Genomic DNA, 24,255 nt, shown 5'->3' on the forward strand with positions numbered 1-24,255 from the left:
TTATTATTTAATATAATTTAAAACTAAATTAATGTCAAACATTTTTGAACCAAAATAGTAATAATTGTCAATTTATATATTTTAAATAGGTATACTTATATAGTTATTTGAAAATAAATATGCAGTTGAAACTGTTTAAATTAATTTTATAAACTGAATAGATATGTTTTTATTAATCTATTTACAAACTATATATGGTCGGTCATTGGTCACAAGTAACAATAGTGACATATTTAGATTTTAGACATTACAAGTAAGTCCTGAGGAAACATTTAACTAAGTAATTTAGATTACATGTCATCATTCATCTGTCTATAATCATACTATCCATATGTTTTAACATCTATATTATGTTAAATATTATGTGAAATATATTTTGTAAAAATCAAATAATAATAGAATTAAAATTTTAACAATGATGACATATTGACATTTGTGATTTGTTATACTTTTTAAACAATTAACAGTAGTACAGACAGTACAGCATATCAGTATTTTTAGCCTTCAAGTAATATGATAGTAGAAATAGAAACTGATGATCTATAATGATTGAATTGTTATATTTAATAAAAACTTTTTTTTAAATATAGTTTTTCTATAAGCATTTTTTTAAGTTTAATTTTAAAAATTAATATTAGATTCTAAACTTCAAATAATACTATTACATATTATTCTTTTTAAATATTTTAATGTCTGATAATTTTTAAGATATTTAAATCAAAAACTGGTCTTCATATTTGGCGAATTCAATAATTATTATATTTTTCAATATAGTAAGTTTTCGAGCCAATTGTTCAAAATATAAATTATTGTGTACAATAAAATCATTATTCCATTGGTTATGCAATATGCACAAATTTTTCTACTAATACATAATACCTACATAGTATTTGGTGCAATTGGTGCATAATACTTTGTGATGTCATAAAAAAAATAGTTATATCACATAACAGAAGCTACACGGTTGTCTTGCTGATTGTACTTAACTGCTTGAGTGTACACGGATGTGCGTCAGTCCCCACATTGACATAAGTAGTATAAACAAAAATATATTCATAATTGACAAATGGGTCTCGTACTCGGGAATATTTTAGCTTCAGTTTAATCATATTCATCCTGTAGTCAAGAACGCTGCACCATGACGTCTGGATGTAAAAACATAGATTTGTTTTTCCTACAATCTATGATTGACAAAACCGAACCTGGAGTGAAAATTAATTCGTACGAAGTGAGTGGTGTAAAATAGTACAATATTATAAGGTATGTTTATTAATGTTTAGTTCTATTAATTACTGTATTTTGCAGATAGCGTTAGGATCAAAACGAGGTGATAACTACACATCAATGTTGTACAGAATCCAACTATATGGTGACAATGGATGGTCAAAATCTTTGATTTATAAATGTTTACCCGATAACAGACAAGCGAGAAGTACTTATAAATCCGAAATACTATTTAATAACGAAGTAACATTCTACACGAAATCGTTTACAACATTGATGAAATATCAAGTCCGTATAATAGAGTATAATATTACCTATAATACCTATATTTATTTTTATCGTGAGGCTTAAACTAATGCTTTAGGAGCAAAAAAAATTGGTTGACACTTTTAATAGTGTGCCGCAATGTTATTTGGCCCAAAGTGATATCGTCATATTAGAAGATATGCGATGCAAAGGATTCACCATGTTAGACAGAATGAAGGGTCTTGATTTTAATCACTGTAGAGCCATACTAAGGTAGGTAAAGCTTTGGTGGAAATATGATTTTATTAGTTTGAATTGGCGTGATGTTTTTATAGAGTCTTGGGAAAATTCCACGGGTTATCGCTATCTATGAAAGTCGATGAACCAGAAAAATTTAAGGAATGCATTTCGGATGCAATAAATGAAGTGTACTACAAGAGTGAAAACGAATTGTGGTACAAAGGATATTACAGGCGAGCTGCAGAGAACGCAGTGAAAATGGTACCTATTTGCACATCGATATCCTTTATATATACTTAACTATTATCATATAAGTCACGTATAATATTCAGTAGCGATGTGTGAATAAAATGTAGGTATAGGGAGACTTAACTTTTGTCTATAACTATTGAGTGAATTTGTGAATTCGAATTCATAAAGTACTTAAGAAGTTAATTAATTTAAACTAAAAAGATTAATATTTTATAGTTACTTGTACTATATTATATTAGAATTAGGTATCATAATATAATTTAAGAAAATCGTTGTCCAATAATTTATCCAACGTACAATGTCTTAACTCTTAATGCCATAATTTAAATATTAAATCAAAAACGAGATAAATATACGATGCATCACACAAATTTACGTAATTAATAAGTAATAACAAATTAGACTAAGAATAGCTCAGAACGTATAGATTCGTTCTTAAAAACATTACAAACACAGGCATGTGTATAATATTATTTAGACGTACATAGAAAATGTATTTGACAATGAGTTATAATTGAAAATAATTTTTCAAAAAACTAAAAGAAATTATATTTTTCCGTGATTATTGGGGAGATGGTCTCTCTATGTTTCCCCCAACGGTGCCATTCATGGTAATATTATATCAACGATAAAATTTACGATATTTTTTTTGTTTCTAACAGCTGGAGTCTGAACTGACCGAAGATGAGAAACCAAAATATTTAGATAAATTTCGAAAATTTGTCAACCATGAATCGTTCTTTGGATATATGGTAGGACTAGTGTCACCAAAAGAGTCGTTAGCTGTGCTCTGTCACGGTGACTGTTGGACAAACAATTTTTTGTTTCAGTACGCTCAAGACGGAAGTATATCTGAAGTAATAACATGTAACATTATTTATGAGCTAAGTAATTGCAAAAAAAAAAATAAAATAATTTTTTCATTCATTTTCAAGGTGTCTATTGTAGACTTTCAGTTGGCTAGGTATGGCTCTCCTGCATTGGACTTGGTCAGTCTATTGTATTGCTGTACCAGCGTAGAATTAAGGAAACAATATTTACCTGAGCTGTTGGAAGAATATTATGATTCAATTGTCAGTGTTTTAACGCAAACAAACTGTTTGAACCATTATCCAAATATTCGACAAAAGTTAGTACGAAATATTTTCTTTTTTCTACCTAGAACTGAATTATTTAAAATAGTAACTAGGCAGGTACTAAAATTGCAGATAAATTTATGTTAATAGTTTTAAAATTAAAATTAATTATGTAAAATATATCAACGATAATATTATAAGTTTTTCCCAGAGTATAGGTATCTACCAAATAATCTAATTAAACATTCTATTATAAATATAGGTACTTTTTATGATAATTTAATTAATGGGATTAGATAATTGTGTACCATGTACTTACTGTGTCTATATTATTGTATTGCATTTGATTAAGTATGATACATTGAGACGTTTGAGTGTATTGTTGGCTAACACTGACATTTAATAATAGCTATAATCTAAATCTATATATTGTTTAATGTTAATATAAAAACTATTATAATAACTATATAACTATATAAATTCAAAATTACAGGACTGTTTTCAATAAATTATGTATATTATAGTATAATGGTTATATATATATTAAATAGGTATTAGGTACTATAATTAATCAAATATACTTATGAACACAATTACAATGATTGAATGATTCTGAACACATTTATCATGTAAAATTAAAAGGACGAAATAACAATCTTAATAATATTGGATTTATATAGCCTTTAAGCGTTAGTGAAATCTGTCTTCAATTGCTAGTGTTTACATCAAAAATATGTCCAGAATTTATTAGAAAGTAGAAAATCATACAAATTAATCATTGTAATCGTGATTATACGTAGAATGTAGATATTATAATATATTTGAACTGAAACAAAAATAAAAACAATAAAAAAATTAGTTAATTTTAACTCGTGCGTAGTCAAGTACCTAATATAATAAATTAGTAAATACCTATATTATATCATTATGAATCAGAACAATATAATATTATGTTATGATTTATGAGTTTTTAAAGTATGAACAATTTCATATCTCTAATTAACTGATTTTCACTCAGAATCGATTATTGATTTAGTTTCTATTTTCATATATTCTGGTAAATCACTGTAATTTTTTAATAGGTAGGTAGGTAGGTATTTATTATATAATACACAATATTATACATTAATTTGTCTTCTTATTATATGAACTTGGAAAGATACTATATTTTTCTATTATTTTAAATATTTTTAAATACCTATTGTCCAATTATTTATGATCCGTTTAGAAATTTCATATTGATCTCCTCGCGATAAAATCCCAGTTCTGTATTCTCGAGTTGAAATATTTAACGAATCGTATATGGTCGTTAGTATTGATTCTGAGTAGGGTAAATTGTTCTGAAATAAATATCGTTTTTATTAAAATGGGACTAGTATTAGTATTTTATCAATTTCCAATTAGTTTTGCTTGTTTTTTTTTTTTTATAATATTTTATCAATATTACTACAAATTGCATGGATTCTACCTACTTAATTTTTTACAAAAAATAAATTAATGTATTTGTCGTAATACAGGTTGTACGAAGAGGTGCGTGAATACAACGTGTTCGGTCTAGGAGTAGCACTAGACATGATACCTATCATTACGTGTGACTCGGAGTCAGCTCCCGACATGTACACCGAAGATACGATCAACATAGACGACGAACCTAGCAAGGAACCTTACCCCGTCATGACCACGAGCAACTTATGCCGTCAAATGATTGCTGACTTAGTTAAAGAACTCGTGGATAACGGATGTTTAACATAATAATATTATGTTGGGCTAGTTAACACGATGTGTGATTGTCTTACTTTGTCATTTATTTATGCATGTATTACCTATATAGCCGCAGATATTATGAAACATGAGATTTTGTTATTTATTTTTTTTTTTAATTCATAATTCTTATTAAAATTTTTGTTCTGTTACATTATCATTGTCGTTTAATAATAGTACTGGATACCTACGTAATAATATATTATAGAATTATACATTTATACGGATTTTGTGTTCATTTAGATTTTATAATAATATTAAAATAATTCAACGATAAAAAAATACATCGTTTTATTGTGCAGTTGTTTCATACCAAAATCATTAATATAAAATATTTAATCATGAGTTAATAATGTTACGCCCTATCATCACACTTTTATTTTCTAATAGGTAATAAATTTTTTTTTTACAAATAAAAATGTTATCATTTTAAATGGATAGATTTAAAGTCAAACAATATTTAAATTAGGTATCACATTTTTTCCTTAACCATTGAAACTACCCAACTGTAGACTTTTAGATTTTAATATAGTTTAAATTTTAGAATACCAAGTATACACTATACACTTTACAGTTTTCATAATATACTTAATTTATTAGTACAGTGTTGGTAGGTAGGTACTTTAAGTTTAAATACATAAACAAATTAAACACAATTATACAAATATAAAGTAAATTTTTTTTTTTAATCATTAATTTATTTTAACAATGTAACCTTTTTCTTTGAATAGGTGTCAATTTTAAATATTCACATAACTTAAAAAAATTTATAAATCATAATTATAAAAATTAACTGACAAGTCAGTCAGTAAACTACTGTTTTGGATAGTTATTAAAAGAAAATATTTTGAAAAAGTTTTCTGTCAAGCGAATCATAACAATATGTAATTTGCTCTGAAATACATAAAAATGTAGCTCATATTCTTAAAAATAACAATTTAACAACATTAGAGTTACTTATTTATGTGTATGGAAACCAATTCATACACTGATATAAATGTATGAATTTATTATTGGGAATCAATTTGCACACTTTATTTCGACAAAATTAATTTAAATTAATTTGAGTGTTTAATTATCATTTGACAGTTAATTCAAGATGCACTTCATATTGAATGTATCACGGGTTCATTGGGGATAAGTGGGCATATACACATTATTTGATTGTAACAAAAACATAATATATAATAATTGCAGATAATTATTTTGTTATCCACAATAAATACCTATATTAATTAATTTTATAAGGTCAAAATAAAGAATACTTATGGGCACAATAATTAAAGAATTAAACACACAATAACCAATATTATATTGCTGAAACTTTGGATGAGAAAAAAATATTTAAATAGTTAATAATATAAATTATATTATCACAAAAGTATTTCATAGATATTTAAACATCGATTTCCCAGCAAAAAAAAAAAAATAAAGTATAAAAAATATAAATATTGCTAATTAACTATTAACTACTATACTAGGTATACTATAATATATTATAGGTACATATTACATGCATAAATACATAATACATACATTATTTTGTGCATTTTAGTACAAAACTATTATAGATAAGGTTAGGCACCATATAATATATAAAACAATCACTTATTGAACTGAGACACAATTAATATTAACATTGGACATCATCAAGTATGAGGACATTCATATAGTTATAAAACTTAACTTTAGATTGTCATATTGTTTTACCATATGTATTTTATATTAATTCAAATGAACCACATTATAATTACATTAAAAATATAATAGTTTTATTATGCACATAAAATAAAAATATAATATATATTCATTATAAATACACAATACATATTATCATTAATATGTAGTATTGTATAACAATGAATAGTTATTGCCAATAAATAAATATTAGTTATTTTTACTTAAATAAATCTACATAATACTGTTAGTAAACAACATTGTAGATAGCTTGATGTATAAAGTATTTAGTATACATAGCTTATATATAAAGAAAACTCATATACAATAAAAAAAAAAACTAGTAAAATACAATCAAACAGATAAAGACTAAATAATTTGGTGGAGATAAAAACATAATTAAGTAGATAAGTAAATATGGAGATAAATATATCCTAAAGGATATTACAAGACACAATTTACACTGACTTCTGCATTTTATGTAAAAAAAAAAGCACAATGGAAGCTTTGAGCGCTGTCAGGTATGTGATACTTAAGTCTATTTAAAAAATAATATCACTTTATTTCTCTCGTTCGTTGTTATCTAATGCCATAACAATATATTTGTAAAAAAGTGTTGATACTATTGTTCCAGAAAATGGACCAGCCCAGTATATCTAAGAGAAAAAAATAATTAAACATATTTTATACATTAATATTTAAAAGTTATACTTATTATAATGATAAAATTTACCCAATGCATATCCCATGAGTTGTTATAAATTGCTGGTGCTAATGATCGTGCTGGGTTCAAACTGTTTCCAGTGAAAGGACCCTAGAACAAAATTATAAATATAGTACAAAATAGAAGGCAATTAAAAATGTAAAAAACCAATATTTTTTTTTTAATAGTGAGACAAAATTTTATATTTTATGCTTTTTATTTTTTATATTAATTATAAATGATGAGTCAAGAAAATGCTTTACTGTCTTTGTTTAACCAATAACAATTGAAAAACTCATTTGTTAAACATTTATAATTCATAAAAATATCCTTCAAAATAAATTTAACAAAAGATACTAAATATTAAATTGATAATAAATTGATTTATTATATGTGATAAATTAAAAGATTTTAGATTATATTGTGTTTTTGTCTTAAGAGGACGTCATACCCGTATGTGTTGTTCCTGTCTTCCACACGTATGACATAGCAAATTTTCGTTCACCAGATTCAAAAGTATGCTGTTAGTTTTGATATTAGAGTGAATTGACCTATTATATAATTTAAAAGAAAGATTTTATCTAGGGCCCCACGAAACCTTTTATTGATATTAATATTTTTAAGTAAGTTATGATCATTTTAAAATATAGTTTCAAAAAGGTCATAATTTACTTAAAAATAATAATATCAATAAAAGGCTACATGGGCCCTAAAAATAATAATCTTTCCTTTAAATTATATAATAGGTCAATTCACTCTAATATCAAAACTAACAGCATACTTTTGAATCTGGTGAATGAAAATTTGCTTTGTCATATGTGTGTAAGACGGAAACAACACATGCGAATAATACGTCCTCTTAAAATACTATGTTGTATACACACAAAATATACTCATAAATTTATAAAAATTTTAAAAAAGTATATTTTTATTAATTTTTAATACAAAGAGTTATCAATAATTAAAACTTGATTTAATTCTAATATCTACCAAATAGTAAAATAGTAGTGATAGAAACAATTTTAGGTAAAATTATATTACTATATTATATAATTATTTTAAATTTTTGTAGTAGTAAATTTACCATGAAAATAAAAGGTTGATTTTAATTTATTTTATTAAACTACTTAAATTTAATGTGTAAATAAACAAATACAAACTATTAATAAATTGAGTTCCAAATATTTATTTAATATAAATATTTTTGATTATTTATTTTACTACTACAACTATAATATACCTTTTGGCTTTGATAGACATGCTAATACTTAATAATTTTTTATATTTAACTAAAATTTAAAAAGCATAAATTAAGCGCAAACATTTTATAATTTATCGAATACCACAGAAAAAACGTGTTACTATAATCATTGTTAAATAATAAATATTTTAAGTATAATTTTAAATATTTAAAATTTAAAACCTCTTAACTGCTACAAATATGTATTGTATATTATTTTTAATATAATTATATTTTTTGTACATTTAAAATGACCCAACACGTTTTTATCTTGTAATCGTTAACTGAATATTTTTAACAATAATAAATAATCACATTCTAAAAGTACTTACAATAACAACTGATGTCAAGAATATCATAACTAAAAATTTCAGAGAACCACAATCTCCATTACCACTTTTAGGATCCCAGACAGCACATACTAGAAGTATTAAAACTCCAGTTGTTATAGCTTCAATTAGAAGGGCTTGCCATGCAGCCAATCCAACAACTGGGCTTGTTACACAAATTCCAGAAGAATCTGTCGATGAACTCAATATATTATAAGGTGAAATAACCTATAAAATAATAAAACAAAAATAAAAATCCTATCTTCTTTTTGATTACTTGAATAATTCAATTTAGATTCTTACCACTAAAACTCCATAACCGATGATAGCTCCTAAAAACTCAGCAGAGAAATAAACAAAAGCTGTCAATATTGGTAATTTACCAAGCAGTAATGCACATAATGTAACACATGGATTTATATGACAGTCACTGATGCGACCAATAATCTGAATTTAGTGAAAAATTATAATTAGTAAACAATATATTACAAGTATATTAATATACAAGTAATTAATAGTATACTTACAACAATAATAACAGCTACAATTCCAGCAAATCCAATAGCACCATTATATTCACCAACTTCACTGCCTGGATGTTTAGGAACTAATCCTATGCAACCAAATAACATTAAAATCGCAGTACCAATCAGTTCAACTAAGAATATCAACAAAAGTTTCTGCCATGGCTGCCGCTCATATAATTGGTTCTGTTCAGCTGTACCTGAAAGAAGAAATACATCTATGAGTTTTGTTTTGTTGTTAACTGAGTATAATATAGTGTACCTTGTGTTAATAAAGGTACAGTATCAAAAGTTAAATAATTCATTTAAATGTTGAACACCAAGTTTAAACACAACTTATTTAATTATGTCGTGACTGTTTTGGTTTTGGTTTGTTTAATATGTGTTCAATATGAAAATGAGTTATCACTAGGTAATGTTAAAGAATAAAAGAATACATCCTATTGTAGTTGAAGTTATAGTTATTAAGTTTAAATAGATGGTTACTAGAATATCTAATAAGAACAAAATTCAAATTTTATGAACACATTGTCTTATTCTTCTTTAATACATATTACCTAATTAATAATTATACATACTAACTACTAAGAAAATATAATAATGAACCTAGTATAGTCTTAAGTCTATGGGTATACTATAAAGTATAACTATGTATCACAATAACAAACTAATTAACTAAAATCTAAATAGGTATAAACTATGAATATTATGATCACAACTTAGAGAAAAGAAGGATGAGAGCTTCAGCTGCTTATCATTAGTGGTTGGTATTATGTATATTGTATTAAAAAATAAGATCATAAAATGCGAGAGTATCCAACCTTAGTATACGCATTACTGAACCAAATTAAATATACTGTGGGCACTGGGTACATAGTACCTATACCTATTTAGTTTTTAATGATAAGTACTTTATGTCAATACTTTATTTATAGTTACTTATGTTATGATAATATAATTCCATCGTACAGATTTCTATAGTTCTATTATAATAATGTTATACTGTTTGTAGTAATGTTTAATAGAGACATTAGACATATTACAATATTAAGCATTAGTCTTTAGTATATTATTAGTTATTACATAGTATATAAACTGCGTAATGCGTTCCAATTTATATCGACGAATTTTTATCACACGTTATCATTAGTTACCTTATCAATAAATTTCAAAACAATGTTGGCGGGCATTTATTTAGGCTATTGGTTGAAATTGTTGATTATAATTTCTTTTCTTTTTTTTTTTTTTAGCTTTACAAGCCATTTAGGCTTTTTGCTGCTGAAAATAATTTCTTGTTGAATATAATATAAATATAAAAAAAATTCGTGGACTATATTTTTATAGTAACTACACAATACAATAATTATTGTAATATTATTTATCTTATGTTTATTTTAACTTTATTTCTCACAAATTATATTAAACACAATTATAAAATCTCATTATTAATATTTATTATGATAGTTTTATAAGTTATGATTAAATAGTAATAGTCTATTACCATAATTCAACACAGATAAATCATCAGTTTTGTCAGATTATTAATCTTAAACTATATATTATAAATATAATAAAATATAATATATAAATATATTTATTAATTCTAAAATTATAATCACACTAGTAATAACACTGCAGTAATGCGATACACATAATTTATTATTATAATCGCATTTATTTATGTGTTTAAATTTGAAATAATTTTCGATATGCTTTTATGTTACAAAATTATTATATTCAAACATTTTAAAATTATTTACCACACACAATATCGGTCCAATGTCTGAAAAGATTTCACCAACTTTATAGAATAGAATATAAAATATAATTTATAAATCGCTAATCGATAATTTACTGGAAAATATTCATAGGTTGTAGATATGAAATTGCTTAACTATACAGCACGCATATATACGTTTTACAAACGAAAACTATACCTCAGGCGTACGTCAATGCGTCATCTAAATTTGAAATATCTAATCAACCACAATAACAATCAACTGCCAACTGAACAAGAACAAGAGAGAAAACGTTTTTAAATTTTGAATTGTGTTGCATCGCTGGAGCACGACCATAATATTTATTATTATTTATTATAAATTAATTGGGTACTCAGACAATTCAATATTAGGCAAAACAACTCAATGATAAAAATGAATCTACTATAAGGACTATTAATAAAGAAACATGAATTTATTAAATGTCAATATAATATAATAATAATTTAAAATATATTTTATAGTTAATAACAATAAAGTAAAACCATCAACTCTTAGAATCCACATCCAAAGACCTCTTTTGAAATCCAAACTCCATTTGTCCAATATACTCATCATCATAACATATAAATTTGTAATGCGATTTGTATCATAGGCATTATTATAATGTATAATATATTATTCAGTTATAGAGTACTATGAAACAAAATTGAAATAAGTACTAAATAATCGGACTAATAGGCCAACATTATACGGGGACTCGAGGTAGATAAGATATATTACCACACCACTCCACTTTGTTCATCTAAATTTTATATACTTATTCTTCATAAACAACTCACCTAAATTTCGATTTTTATGTACTAAAATAGATACTCCTAAAAATATTATGCTTCAGAATATGAAATAAAAATTTAAGGTGGTATAATTCAAAAATTTAAAAACGATAAAATTGTTTTTATTTTATTTCATTCGGTAATTATGTAAGACAAATAAATTCAAAAACATTAATAGATTTAGAAGAAATGAGTATTTTTCGATTAAAAATTATCCACTATGAAGACAAAATGACAATCTGTAGTTTAAAATTTTAAATACTAAATTATGTTTTCTATAATTTACATAACACCAAACATTCAGATATATAAGGAGGGACGTTATTAATTAGTTTTTATACTTTGTCCAGCTAAGGAACATACTATGACCCGACAAAAAAGGTTTTCTTCTTTTAACAGTCAAAATATGTCAAAACTCGTTATCTCAATAAAATTTTTATTAAAAAAAAAAGTATAATGTTAAGTCAGAAAAACTGCGGTCACAGTGGTAAATATATTTTTAGACTCCGTTTACTAAACAAAATTTTAATAAAATAATTGAATAATTAATTAAATTACTTAAACTAGTTGTATTTATGATTAAAATATTACCTAGTGATAATAATTATTAAAAAACTATACAATTTTGTTTTAAATGTATTCTTTAAAGTACTCTTACACCTATCGGTTATTAGTATTATAATAATTTTTGTTGTTATAGTTGTCACATTAACATAAAAATTATTTTATATTTATATAATAGCTTATACTGGTTTATCTACGAGGGGCGTTATGTATGAATATATTTTTTAAAATAACTATATACAATATACATAATAGATTATAATTTTGTTGTTGTTGTTATACACACAAATAAATATATAAATATATCTAATTCAAGAAAATACATTATTAGTTCAAATTACAAATAACAATTGCTAATATCAATACCTAGACAATAACATAGCAAATAATAATATACTATATTATAAATTTATTGGGATTATAAAACGATAGACAAGACGGATATCTAATTAATATCAATTATCTTGAACGTTTCGTTATATTAGCATTATTATCAATTTATCAATTGAATTTAAAACCAATAAAATATCTTCCTAGTATTTTAATATATTTTTTCTTTTTGTATACGTGTCGAAATAAGGTTATGTTTTTCAATACTGAGCGGTCTAATTTTTTATCGTTTAACGCTTAACATTATAGGCAAACATGTGCCATATGTGACATAACATAACATATTATGCTATTCAGAAGTTATTGGTATCTTGTAAAACATTTTATTTTTTTTTTAATTATTAGGTACGTTAGGTACCATTATAAAGAAACTTATTATTTGTTTCTTTTCAATATAGATAAGCATTATTATATAATATACATGACATAAAATATAACGATAAAATGTATAGAAGTATATTAATAAAATATGTTTATTTCATAAATATTAAAATTTTAAAGCTACAAATGTATCTTTTTGCTATAAGTTTATATAAAATAAAATATAGTGAATAATAATTTTAAAAACGTCTACGTACAACTTATTTTTATTTAAATTTTAAAGGAAAGACAAATACGATACCTAGTATTTTTTTCTAGATAAAAAATATTGGTTATAAAATACATAAAATACATAAATAAATAAGTATATTATGAATAATGAATTTTATTTTTTTTAATTTTTATACATAAAAAATGAACTCTTAATTAATTTTCAATAAATCCAAACTTAAAAATACATTTTTTTGTTTAATTTTTTTTTATATTTTTTATATTTATACTAAAAGTACGAAGTTTGTAATACTTTGCGACAATTTGTTTAACTTTATTATATACTTAAAAGTATACAACATCAATAATAAGTAAATATCTATAAAAATACAGTACAAAAAATATGGAAATTATATAATATAGGTGCTTTTGAAATACGTGTACCCTAATATTCCATGTACATTGTACATTGTAATATTATATAATAAAATTATCTAAAAGTTATATTTATAAAAAAAAATCAATCGTAATATGGATTGAATTCTCATGTTGAAATCGTTATTCATCTACCGCACTAGATCTATTTCATTTGAATAAGTTTAGATTTAAACAAACAATAACTTAATTGTTGTTACATAATGGACCTTTACGGTCGGAATGCATAAGCCCTATAAACACACTACATAAGAACTAAAACCTAATTGTCGAGCAAATACTTTTACTGTCTTGAAAAAAAATAAAAAAATGTAAATGTTTATACTAAATTTATTTATGTATACTAAATATAATATCGATGTAGGTCAAAGATCTTCGACCAGAAAATAGTGAAATCGTAACGCTAAATTAATGAAACTTCGAAATAAATGTATAGGTACCGTTATATTTAAAACTAGTGAACAATGTAACTGTATAAAACATATTATAATAAAAGTAATAATAATAATAAAACGTATTTTATTAATAAATATATCAACTATGTTTTTAGGAAAAAATCAATGTGTGAAGTTTTGAACTTAATAAAGTTTATAAATAATATAATAATATTATGTTCAATTAAAATAAAAAAAACTTATTTTGATTATCTACCAAATGAAAATGAATAATGAAATGTGATAATATAGCAATATACCTGTTTTGTGTCGATAAAAGAAATATTTATTGAAATGTTTGTGATTTGTTAGTTCAACTAGGTCTTCCATTTTAATTATTTAGCGTTAATGAAATTGTTTATTAGGTTTATAAACTTATAATTCGTTATTTTACAACTGTTAATATAATATTATGTAGCAGCAATTTATATTATTTTAATTTAGTTTAATAGACTCGTAAAGTGGTACACTGATACCTACATGTAGTGTACAAATTGAATAACATTATTGAATAGTTAGAAAAATATGATACTCATTAGATACAAGTGTTACAATCCCCACCCGTAAAATGAAACTGTTTTATTTGTAAACAGCCAAAAATAACATAATTACTGTAAATATTAACTTATTGCAGTTAATTGTTTAAAGCAAATACATCTGTCAGCATGTTGTCAGTTTTTTCATGACATAATACATCGAATAAATTATTGTTGAACTATATTAGACACCAATAATGGTAAATATTTTTAAATGTACCTATTTAAAAGATAATTTTAATTGAAATTATAAACTAGATCAATTGTATTAATTTTTCATACGTAATATACTAATATATCATGTATATTGTTTATAAGTACATTTTACAATGTACATGTTATGTTTTGACATATTATAATTTCAATTTCAAAATAAATACATTTATTTTAGCTTATAAATATAATATATATTACAGCGGTAGTCTATAGAATATAGTACTATACCACTTACAGAGCGAACCTGTATTGCATGTTTAAAACTATATTTCCTAACTCTGACTAAAGTATTTTTTTATTAAAATAAGTTCTTTTATTCTTCATATAATTGAAGTTCACAGAACTTAGTTTATTTATTAAACATACAAAAAATTCTTAAAATTGATTTTGTATTTATTTAAATTCGCATGGTTGACTATTATTACCAGAGTGGCAGACGTGTATAAATATACCTATTATGTGTTCAACCAATTATTTTGTAATAATGACAAACCAAAAATGTATTTGTATTTTATATTAAAAGATTATTTTAAAGCCATTAATATTAATACTGGATCATATTTATTGATTAATGATTATAATATATATTATTTTAGTGGCCGCCAATAATAAAATAAAATAAGCATGTACCTACATAGAGTAATGTCAAAGTATATTAATTATTTTAATCATAAATATATGTAATCTAGATATGTGTATTATACACATACAAAACATACATTTTCTAGTGATAAGTTTGATAAGTCTTAAATATATTAAAATTATAAATAAATTTAACTTATTTAGTACACACTACATACCTACTACACAGTCTATTTTAAATAAAATAGGAAAAATTGAAATTTTCATTGACATGATAATATTAAGTCGAAAGTTGATTTATTATAGTCTATTAGGTTTATAAAACGTATCTGAAGAATTTACACAATTTTTTTGAACACGGACCATTACTGATCTCATTTAGGTTAGGCATATAAGTAGTAACTATTGAAATAATCATCATAAATATAAGTATATAACAATCAAAGCAACACAAGAAATAAATTTATTTAATAATGAAATATATAATGTCAAATACACTTGCTTCAATTATAATAAGTTATAAAAAGTGCAATTAGCCACCATAACATAAATTTCCAGAATTAATAAGAACTATAAAGCTTATCAGTTAATAAGGCATAAACAATTACAAATTATTTTAAATTTAACTAAATACCTATAATTTATTATTATTAATATTATCAGTTGTAATAGGATTATTTATTACACATCATTTAAATTAAAATATTAGGTGTAAAAACAACAAATTTAATTATAATGGCGTAATATTAAAAAGTAATGAGACAACTTTTTAACAATATGACATTATATAAACGTATAGGTGATAAAGTTAAAAAAATATTGTTTTTTAAGGATAATATTTTAAAATACCTATACATATTGCAAAAAATTACTTAGTACCTATCTAACTTGTAATTAAACACTCTCTAAGTGGTATTTCATAATATATGTTATAGCAAAATAGCCAAAATATAAGAAGTAATCAACATCGAGAAATAAATAAAATTCTAAAATAAATTGAAACCAATCTAACAATAAAATTAGTTTAAATCTCCAATTATTTAAGTTAAAATAGGACCTTATTATTTTAATTCATATACAATCGAGTCTTGATAACTCGGATTTCAAAGGAGATAGAAATTAATTTGACATATGTATTTTTGAGTTACAAATATTGCATTGAGGATATAAGAATTTCATAGGGACAATAAGAAATTCGAGTTATAGAGACTCGACTGCGTACTTATTTAACCAAATAACAACCATAAACTACATTTTAGTTAAACAAAACTTGCTTTTAAATAAATAAAAAAAAACATTAAATGAGCATGCAGCACAATTAAATGCTGAAAGAATAGTTTATAGTTATAAAAATATCACTTATCACGTATACACTTTTACTTCCACTTAGTTATAAATGATAAAAAAAAATAGTAAAATAAATTGAAAGAAGCATTAATATAAAAAATTATATTAAAATAAACCGAGGAGTGGAACATTAGAATAACACACAGTTTAAAAAGGCAAAAGAAAATTCGTTAATACATGGGAAACTATAGTGTGAAGTAATCCTAACTATATCTTACACAAACTAACAGAATGTTGCAAGTACTTATAAAAAGACATTGAGGAAAAATGTAAAAAATCTAGAACCTTGGATGCGGCCCTGGAGCCAAATCAAAAATACAACCGCGACATTATAAGATTTTTAAATATATGAAAGTGTGTGACGTAATTAAAAAAAATTTAAGTTAATTTAAAATTTTTGAAGATTTACAATCCATAATGATAAAAATATCAACCTCAAGCGCATATCATTATTTTAATCCAATCTAAAACAAAGTATATTTACTGATTTTATCATATAACAATCATGCAGTTTAAAATAAAATAAGTACACAATAATGAATTGAATGATGATATAAAATATCAACTATAAATTATTATATTTAGTTACAAATAAATAACTGTATGTCTGTACGCATAAAATACTAATTAACAAAAATTATTAATGCATAGGTATTATAATCCTTAGCATAATTTCAGAGTTTATTTATATCAATTTTCAACTTTGAAATTGAAAATATTTAAATTTAGTTATATATATGCTATAACTTGTATATTAAACAAACATTTATTATTTACCATATTCTGAAAAATCACCAAAGGAAACTGATGATCCGAGTTGTTTGAATAGTTTACGTGATACACTCCCCGAACGCGCAAAAAACCCGGGCATGTTTATTTATATTAAAGATAAATTTGAAAAATATAAATAAGGATGGTATAAAACACTGTATTTTTCAGATGACAAAAACACTGGACGCTGTTTTCAGTTTAGAATACAATGAGTAAATGGGTATAAAGAACCAAAAGTGCGTTTTTAAGAAACACCGTTTCCGTACTAAATCAATGGCGGGCAGCGAACCGTGACAATAGAACTCCTACCATTATTATCCAATAGTTACAATAACAGTAAAACTAATAATACGCTTGTACCATATTGCATGAAGTAAAAATCTATAATATAGACATAATTAAATAATTAAACATATGATAACCCTTATATGTCATATGATATATATATTACAGTATAATATAGCATGTACCTACGTCATATTATAATACATATGTCATATATAAACTGGTAAGTTAATTAATAATGTAAAGATATGTTTTTTAATTTGAAAATTGTACACTAAGATAATTTATTAGATATTTCTTATTGTTATTTACACGATATAACTTAGACCCTATTACGAAAGCCAACATTTTAAGTATAAAACAAGTCTATCTCAGTTGTACCTTCTCATCAGTATCTTGTCAAAATTTTCAACAAGTGAAAATGGACAATCAACTATAAAATAAATACCTTGTATACCTTATAGGAGTAAATCATCTTAAGTCAATAAAGATATGTATGCTAGTATTTAAGAAGTTAAGATTAGTAAAAATAAATAATATACTATTATTATTATTAATAATAATAAAACTATACAAAGAATAAAAAAAAATATTTATTATAGTACTATCTAAATACATATGTATAGGTATTAGGTATAATATATATATATATATATATATATATATATATATATATATGTGTGTGTGTATGGTTAAAATTATTTTCTTAAGTATTATTTATACAATACCTATTCTTAATTATTTTTAATTTTGTATACATTTTTAATAACCAATAATCTGTTATAAGCAATTTGTGAAATTCAAAAAAAAATAATATGGAAACGTTTTACCACGCACAGTTAATATATCATTATTAATTCAAAAAAAAAAAAAAAATTGTATTATTATATTACTCTTTAGAATAAATAACCCTGATAGCACTAATTAGTATTAAGCATTTATGAGGGCAGTAATCATATACGAAATTATAAAAATGAATCATACCATAAAAATTATAATATTAAAAAAACAGATTACATGAAAAATCATATTACATTTTACTATGTACATTAAAATAGAAATTCATTTTCAGTTTTTTTTTTACATGCATATATTTATATTTTATACATACAGGGTGTATATTATGGAATTTGTCCCTTACAATTAATTTATTTTTAAATAATACCTATTTCTGAAATTTGATTTTGAATAGGTAGCTATCGTTGAATTAAAAATTACAATTATTATAGTTCATGGAAATTTAAGTTAAAATAAAAAATGTTTTATTATTCGTTTTCGTGTTTCTTAAAAATCTAAAACAGTTAATTTATGGTAATGTATTTTTAATAAAAGATAATATAATAGATAACATTAAGCATTAAAATAGTTCGATAAAGTTTAATATATTTAAGCTGCCAGCACGTATATAGGAATAAACATTATGCGGGACATCCTTTATAGAAATAAATATATTTTAAAACGATGAAACAATAATAATATAAAAGTCATCAAATTAAATTAATTGATGCTAATTAAAAAGCTGCGTACAATGCATACGAATACGTCTATAATTATTCATGATATGTGCGTAAATGTTTTATGTTTGAACTTAAATTTAATAATTATTTTATTTATTCAAAAATTTTATTTTAGCTTATAGTAAAATTTATAATACCAGTACTTTCTTCCACCTATTTGTATTGTTTTTATAATCAAAAAAAAAAACTACAAATGTGTATTTTGTGTGTATGTGTGTGAGTGTGTGTATGTATAATTAGTCAAAAAAGTTTCGATTTTAAACTTTAAGGTTGGTTTTGGATAGCAAGTTGGATTTAGTCTTTACTCTAAATAGTTAAAAATATATAAATATAATAGTGAATACAAGTAATATTTAATTATTAGGTAACATTAACAAGTTTTATATATAATTAAAAAAATAGATATTAAGATAAGCATTAATATTATCTTTAATATTGATCGATTTGATATGTTGCACAGTTACGTGTAAGTATTTTTTGAAATTTAACGATACCTAATAATAATTGTATATATAGTTTTAAAAATCACAATCATTTAAAAATTTCGGAACCAATAATAAATAGACAGAGACTGAATAATTTAACAAGAAAAGCTTTAGACGTAATTTACGTATGAATAAAAAATATTTAAGTAGGCATATACAAAAATATACCCAGGCTGCAATGTACGTATGTATAAAATGTATCCGGGCCGCCGCAATTTACATAAAAAATTTTAAACGGGGTGCAATTTACAGCGACCCTAATTTTAAATGTTTAATTTCAAGACCTAATGGAAAAATAATTATGTATAACAAATTAGAACTTACTACATTATGTTACTTCATCAATTAAAAATTTCAAAAGTTACTTGTCAACAATTTGTATAGGTTTTTTAAATAATACATTTTATGGTTAGACTACAATACAACGATATTTAAGTTTAAATTTTAAAACAAAGTAAAATATTGTATATTATTCACTATATTTGATGATAATTAATGTCAAAATATTAATTCATTAATTATGTTTATGACTTTGTGCCACATACCTACTGTAGTTATTTATCATAAATAATATTATCTTAGAATTTTCTTTATAAATAGGACGCAACTTTTAGATTGAATTAGATCAATACTTTACTATATTAAGCTTGCTAAATAAATATCAAGGACTAATAATTGTTTTAACATATGTATTATGTACTTTATTAATCATCACTAAGATTATAAAAATTATAATACGAATAATTGAAGACTCAAATCACACTAATACTTATACATTAATGTACTTTTATACTTTAAGTATAACAAACTATAATCATTAAAGATTAATAAAATGTAATAATATGTTATGTGTATAAATTATTTGATAAATAAAACACTTAAATTTTTTTAGAAATTTTTAGAACAAAATCCATGTCATTTCACAAAACTATTAAGGAATAATCATTGAAATTTTAAGATAACTATAATTTTTTGTCATGTAAGTTTAAAAAATTTTTACTCATGACACTATATATTATTATCGGGTAGCTTAAACAATCACTGAACATTTAATGAATCAATATTGAGCTAATAATGGTCCCTTAAATATAATTTGGTGGCCCATGATTGATCAATTAAATTTTAATGAACCAATCAATATTCAATATAATATATGTTTTATGAAACTGCATAATATACATTTATATTAGTAATATTACATTTTATAAACATTCATATTGAAAAAAAATATGGTAAAACCAATCAGCTAAATAAAAGATGTGGAATATACTTCGCAATTTTTAAAATTTAATAATAAATAATTGTATACGAAAACACGATTTTTGGACGAAGATGTCTTGTCAGTAATCTATTTCTAAGAATATTTAATAATTTATTTATATTACTTTCAGTCATTTATTCTTTTATTAGAAGTAAACAGTACTAAACATAACTTTTAATCACTATAAACAATATGTTTAGTTGATAAATGTTTGAAAATCTAATGCAAGGTTCCTCGGAAATTGTTCAAATTAAATTAAATAATAGGAAAACGCATAGTCCTAATTATTATTTATATATAAATTATACAAATAGTTAAAAAATGTAATACAAATATATTGTTTACAATATATTTTTTTATTTTAGTATTAAGGTTGAGGAAAATAAACGTTCACAAATATTACAGCGATTAGGTATAAAGAACTTTTTTTTTATTAAATATAATTAAACATGATTAAAAAATGATATAAAAATAATTTGCAAGCCGTTAAAATTTGATCAGTCATAGATTCACCATCTAGAATAAAGCAGAGGGCCAAATCGTCAAAATATAACACTAAAATAAATATTTATGTACTAGTTGATAATTGGGTGGTAAATTTAATTCCGGAAAGTACAGAATTCTGATTAACATTTACAATGCTTTTACTAACAATCATAATTAATATAATAAAATCAATATTCATTATTATGTAGTATTAAGTATGGACTGCGGATATTGTAATCAATTGTTGTTACGGAAAATACGTCACATCGATTTAAATGTCAAGCCGGCACTGGCGCGCAGCCTTGACAAGTTGACACTGACTAAAAACAAATGTCACTACAACAAAGTAAAGATGATATTCGGAATTCGGGAGGATAAATTATATTGATAATCAAGGCTTGGAAATTCTAGTATTTATATTTTATACTTTTATGGTAAATTTTAGAACATCCAAAGTTAGGTACGAAGTTTTTTCACATTTTTCTAATGTCACTTGTAAGTTATAACTTTTTTTTTTACTCATTTTCGAGTTTTGAGTTATTTTACTCATTAAGAATATCATAAGTGCCATTATTAAGTATACTTTTATAAATGAATGGAATAAAACACCTATTTTCTCATTTTTATCATTATTTCTAGCACATATTTTGGTATGATGACTGATGAGGTGTATATTAAAGATCTAAAGAGTAACTTTTTTATAGTGTTATAACCTACGAGGATTTTTAATATTATCCATAACTGCAGACTTCAGTAGTAACATACACGTGATAATAAAACAATGATTATCTATCTTAATGATACGTAACCTTGGCGTCCTGAAATTGTAATAGGGGGTCGCCAATAATTTATAACAATTGAAAAAGTTATATACTATGTACATTATTATTTATTATAATATAATACTATATTATACGACGTACAAATATTGTATAATTTTGTAACGTAAGTGACCGTGTAATCATAAATTATTAAAATGTTGATTATCATTATTTGTATTAATTTTTACAAATCTATAGGTAGTTAATTTTTATTGAATTTGTATGTATTTATAATTCGTAAGTGTTAATTATATTAAATAAACATCAAATTGCTTAAAATTAACGTTTTTATTAAAACGAGCATAAATAATGTATTTAAACTTAATACTTATGTAATTTTACAGCCTACAGGCAGGAGTTCACCTCGTCGAAATCAATACATTTTGGCGTCTAAAATAAGGTCTAACCGATAAGCGCACACAACGCTTATAACTGATAAATGATAACATTTTGATGCTTTCGATGTATTAAGGGTGCGTGGTAAAACGATTACTCGTAGGCTGTTATCATTAAATCGGTGGAAATTTCTAGAAGTAAACCTGATCAATGAGCACATTTTAACTTTAATGTAAGTACAACAAACGTTATTATAATTCATAGTATTAATTAGTCATTCTGTCAACTCTTATATATTTTTTAATAGCAGAAAAAATAAATTTTTTTACGATAAGTGTAAAGATGATAGTAATTAATAATGACGATAGCAGATAAAAAAAAAGTTGACGTCATTAATATCATAGAAATACAAAATAATTGAAATATTTTTCATCTATCCAATGTTAATATCTTCGTACTTATAACAATAAATTTAAATATTTACCTCTGTTGTAGACGTATGTCGGCATGATATTTTCCTCGAAGTCTCCGTTCGAACGGAATGCGAAAATAAAAGTATAATATTACGCTAAATAGCTGAAGAGCGCCGCGTGCCGTCGCGATCAATTCTGTAGACAGTTTTACTACGAATCGCGCCTAAGATACTATGCTACCGCAACTGCCGCTTTCACCGTTATAACAACACCAGTACTACTACATGTTAGTAGTACACCACCAACGCCAGTCACCACCGGCTGCAGTTGTTACCACTACCGCTACCACCACCACCACCACCCATGACCGCGGTCGTTGAACCATATGTTGGAATTGTTTATATTTATTATATTCCGTGTCATCCGTTACGCGGTTTACCTGCCTTATCCGATAACATTTTTATCGGCCGAACGGTAACGTCGAGTGCGCAGGCGTGAGAGTGATAGTGCTTAATTCGCACGCCGCGCGCCGCCCGTTCACCAACAAGGATACTGACTGCTGATTACTGAGATTGATTGTAGCGGGGTTAAAAGTTTAGATACAAAAATACACGATTGGTGATGACTGATGAGTAATGACGCTTTTCTTCGTCCAAGGATTTGAACATTCCCCATTTACCCGTAACATATAATTGCGGGACAATAATAAAAGATAGGGTAGGTTTATTCAGTACAATTTTCTTTTATGCCTACAGACTACAAGCAAATTTACATTGAATGTTTGCTAAAAAGTAAAAATAATTTATAAACTAGAATAAAAGTTTATTATAGAAAATTAAAACTTTTAAATGGCATACTTGACGAAATTAATTAGCGATATAAGTGGTTTAGTTAAGATGGATCACACTATAAATTACAACGCGGCACGTAATGGATAGGGTGATAGGGATTACAGTAATCGCGGTTACTTCCTCTCATTGGACTATTTATTGTCAGCCACTTATTATTATTGATTGTAA

At 24.2% G+C, this 24,255-nt stretch overlaps 2 protein-coding genes across 7 annotated transcripts; one reads left to right on the top strand and one right to left on the bottom strand.

Annotated features, from left to right (window-relative positions):
- The first annotated feature begins 968 nt into the window (after positions 1 to 968).
- On the top strand, positions 969 to 5,083 carry LOC114132677 (uncharacterized). Of its 2 annotated transcripts, none has more exons than XM_027998202.2 (7): positions 969 to 1,228; positions 1,306 to 1,512; positions 1,589 to 1,743; positions 1,806 to 1,971; positions 2,625 to 2,819; positions 2,898 to 3,091; positions 4,556 to 5,083. In XM_027998202.2, exons 1-7 carry the CDS (start codon positions 1,139 to 1,141, stop codon positions 4,788 to 4,790), a joined length of 1,242 nt encoding a protein of 413 aa, XP_027854003.2. In that variant the 5' UTR covers positions 969 to 1,138; the 3' UTR covers positions 4,791 to 5,083. The 2 variants fall into 2 exon arrangements, with proteins under 2 accessions (XP_027854003.2, XP_027854011.2); XM_027998210.2 differs by having other exon boundaries at positions 1,060 to 1,228; positions 1,310 to 1,512.
- A 1,004-nt stretch (positions 5,084 to 6,087) lies between these two features.
- LOC114127828 (aquaporin AQPcic-like) lies at positions 6,088 to 23,562 on the bottom strand. 5 transcript variants are annotated; one of them, XM_027992504.2, is made up of 6 exons: positions 23,308 to 23,562; positions 9,276 to 9,472; positions 9,052 to 9,195; positions 8,752 to 8,976; positions 7,210 to 7,290; positions 6,088 to 7,132 (listed from the first exon to the last, which is right to left on the bottom strand). In XM_027992504.2, the coding sequence occupies exons 1-6, from the start codon at positions 23,330 to 23,332 to the stop codon at positions 7,037 to 7,039; spliced, it is 768 nt and encodes a 255-aa protein (XP_027848305.1). In that variant the 5' UTR covers positions 23,333 to 23,562; the 3' UTR covers positions 6,088 to 7,036. The 5 variants fall into 5 exon arrangements, with proteins under 5 accessions (XP_027848305.1, XP_027848000.1, XP_027848154.1 ...); XM_027992199.2 differs by lacking the exon at positions 23,308 to 23,562 and adding an exon at positions 17,639 to 17,905; XM_027992353.2 differs by lacking the exon at positions 23,308 to 23,562 and adding an exon at positions 14,441 to 14,525.
- Positions 23,563 to 24,255: the final 693 nt, after the last annotated feature.

Source organism: Aphis gossypii, chromosome 1 (genome assembly GCF_020184175.1).
Source record: "Aphis gossypii isolate Hap1 chromosome 1, ASM2018417v2, whole genome shotgun sequence".
Classification (NCBI taxonomy): domain Eukaryota; kingdom Metazoa; phylum Arthropoda; class Insecta; order Hemiptera; family Aphididae; genus Aphis; species Aphis gossypii.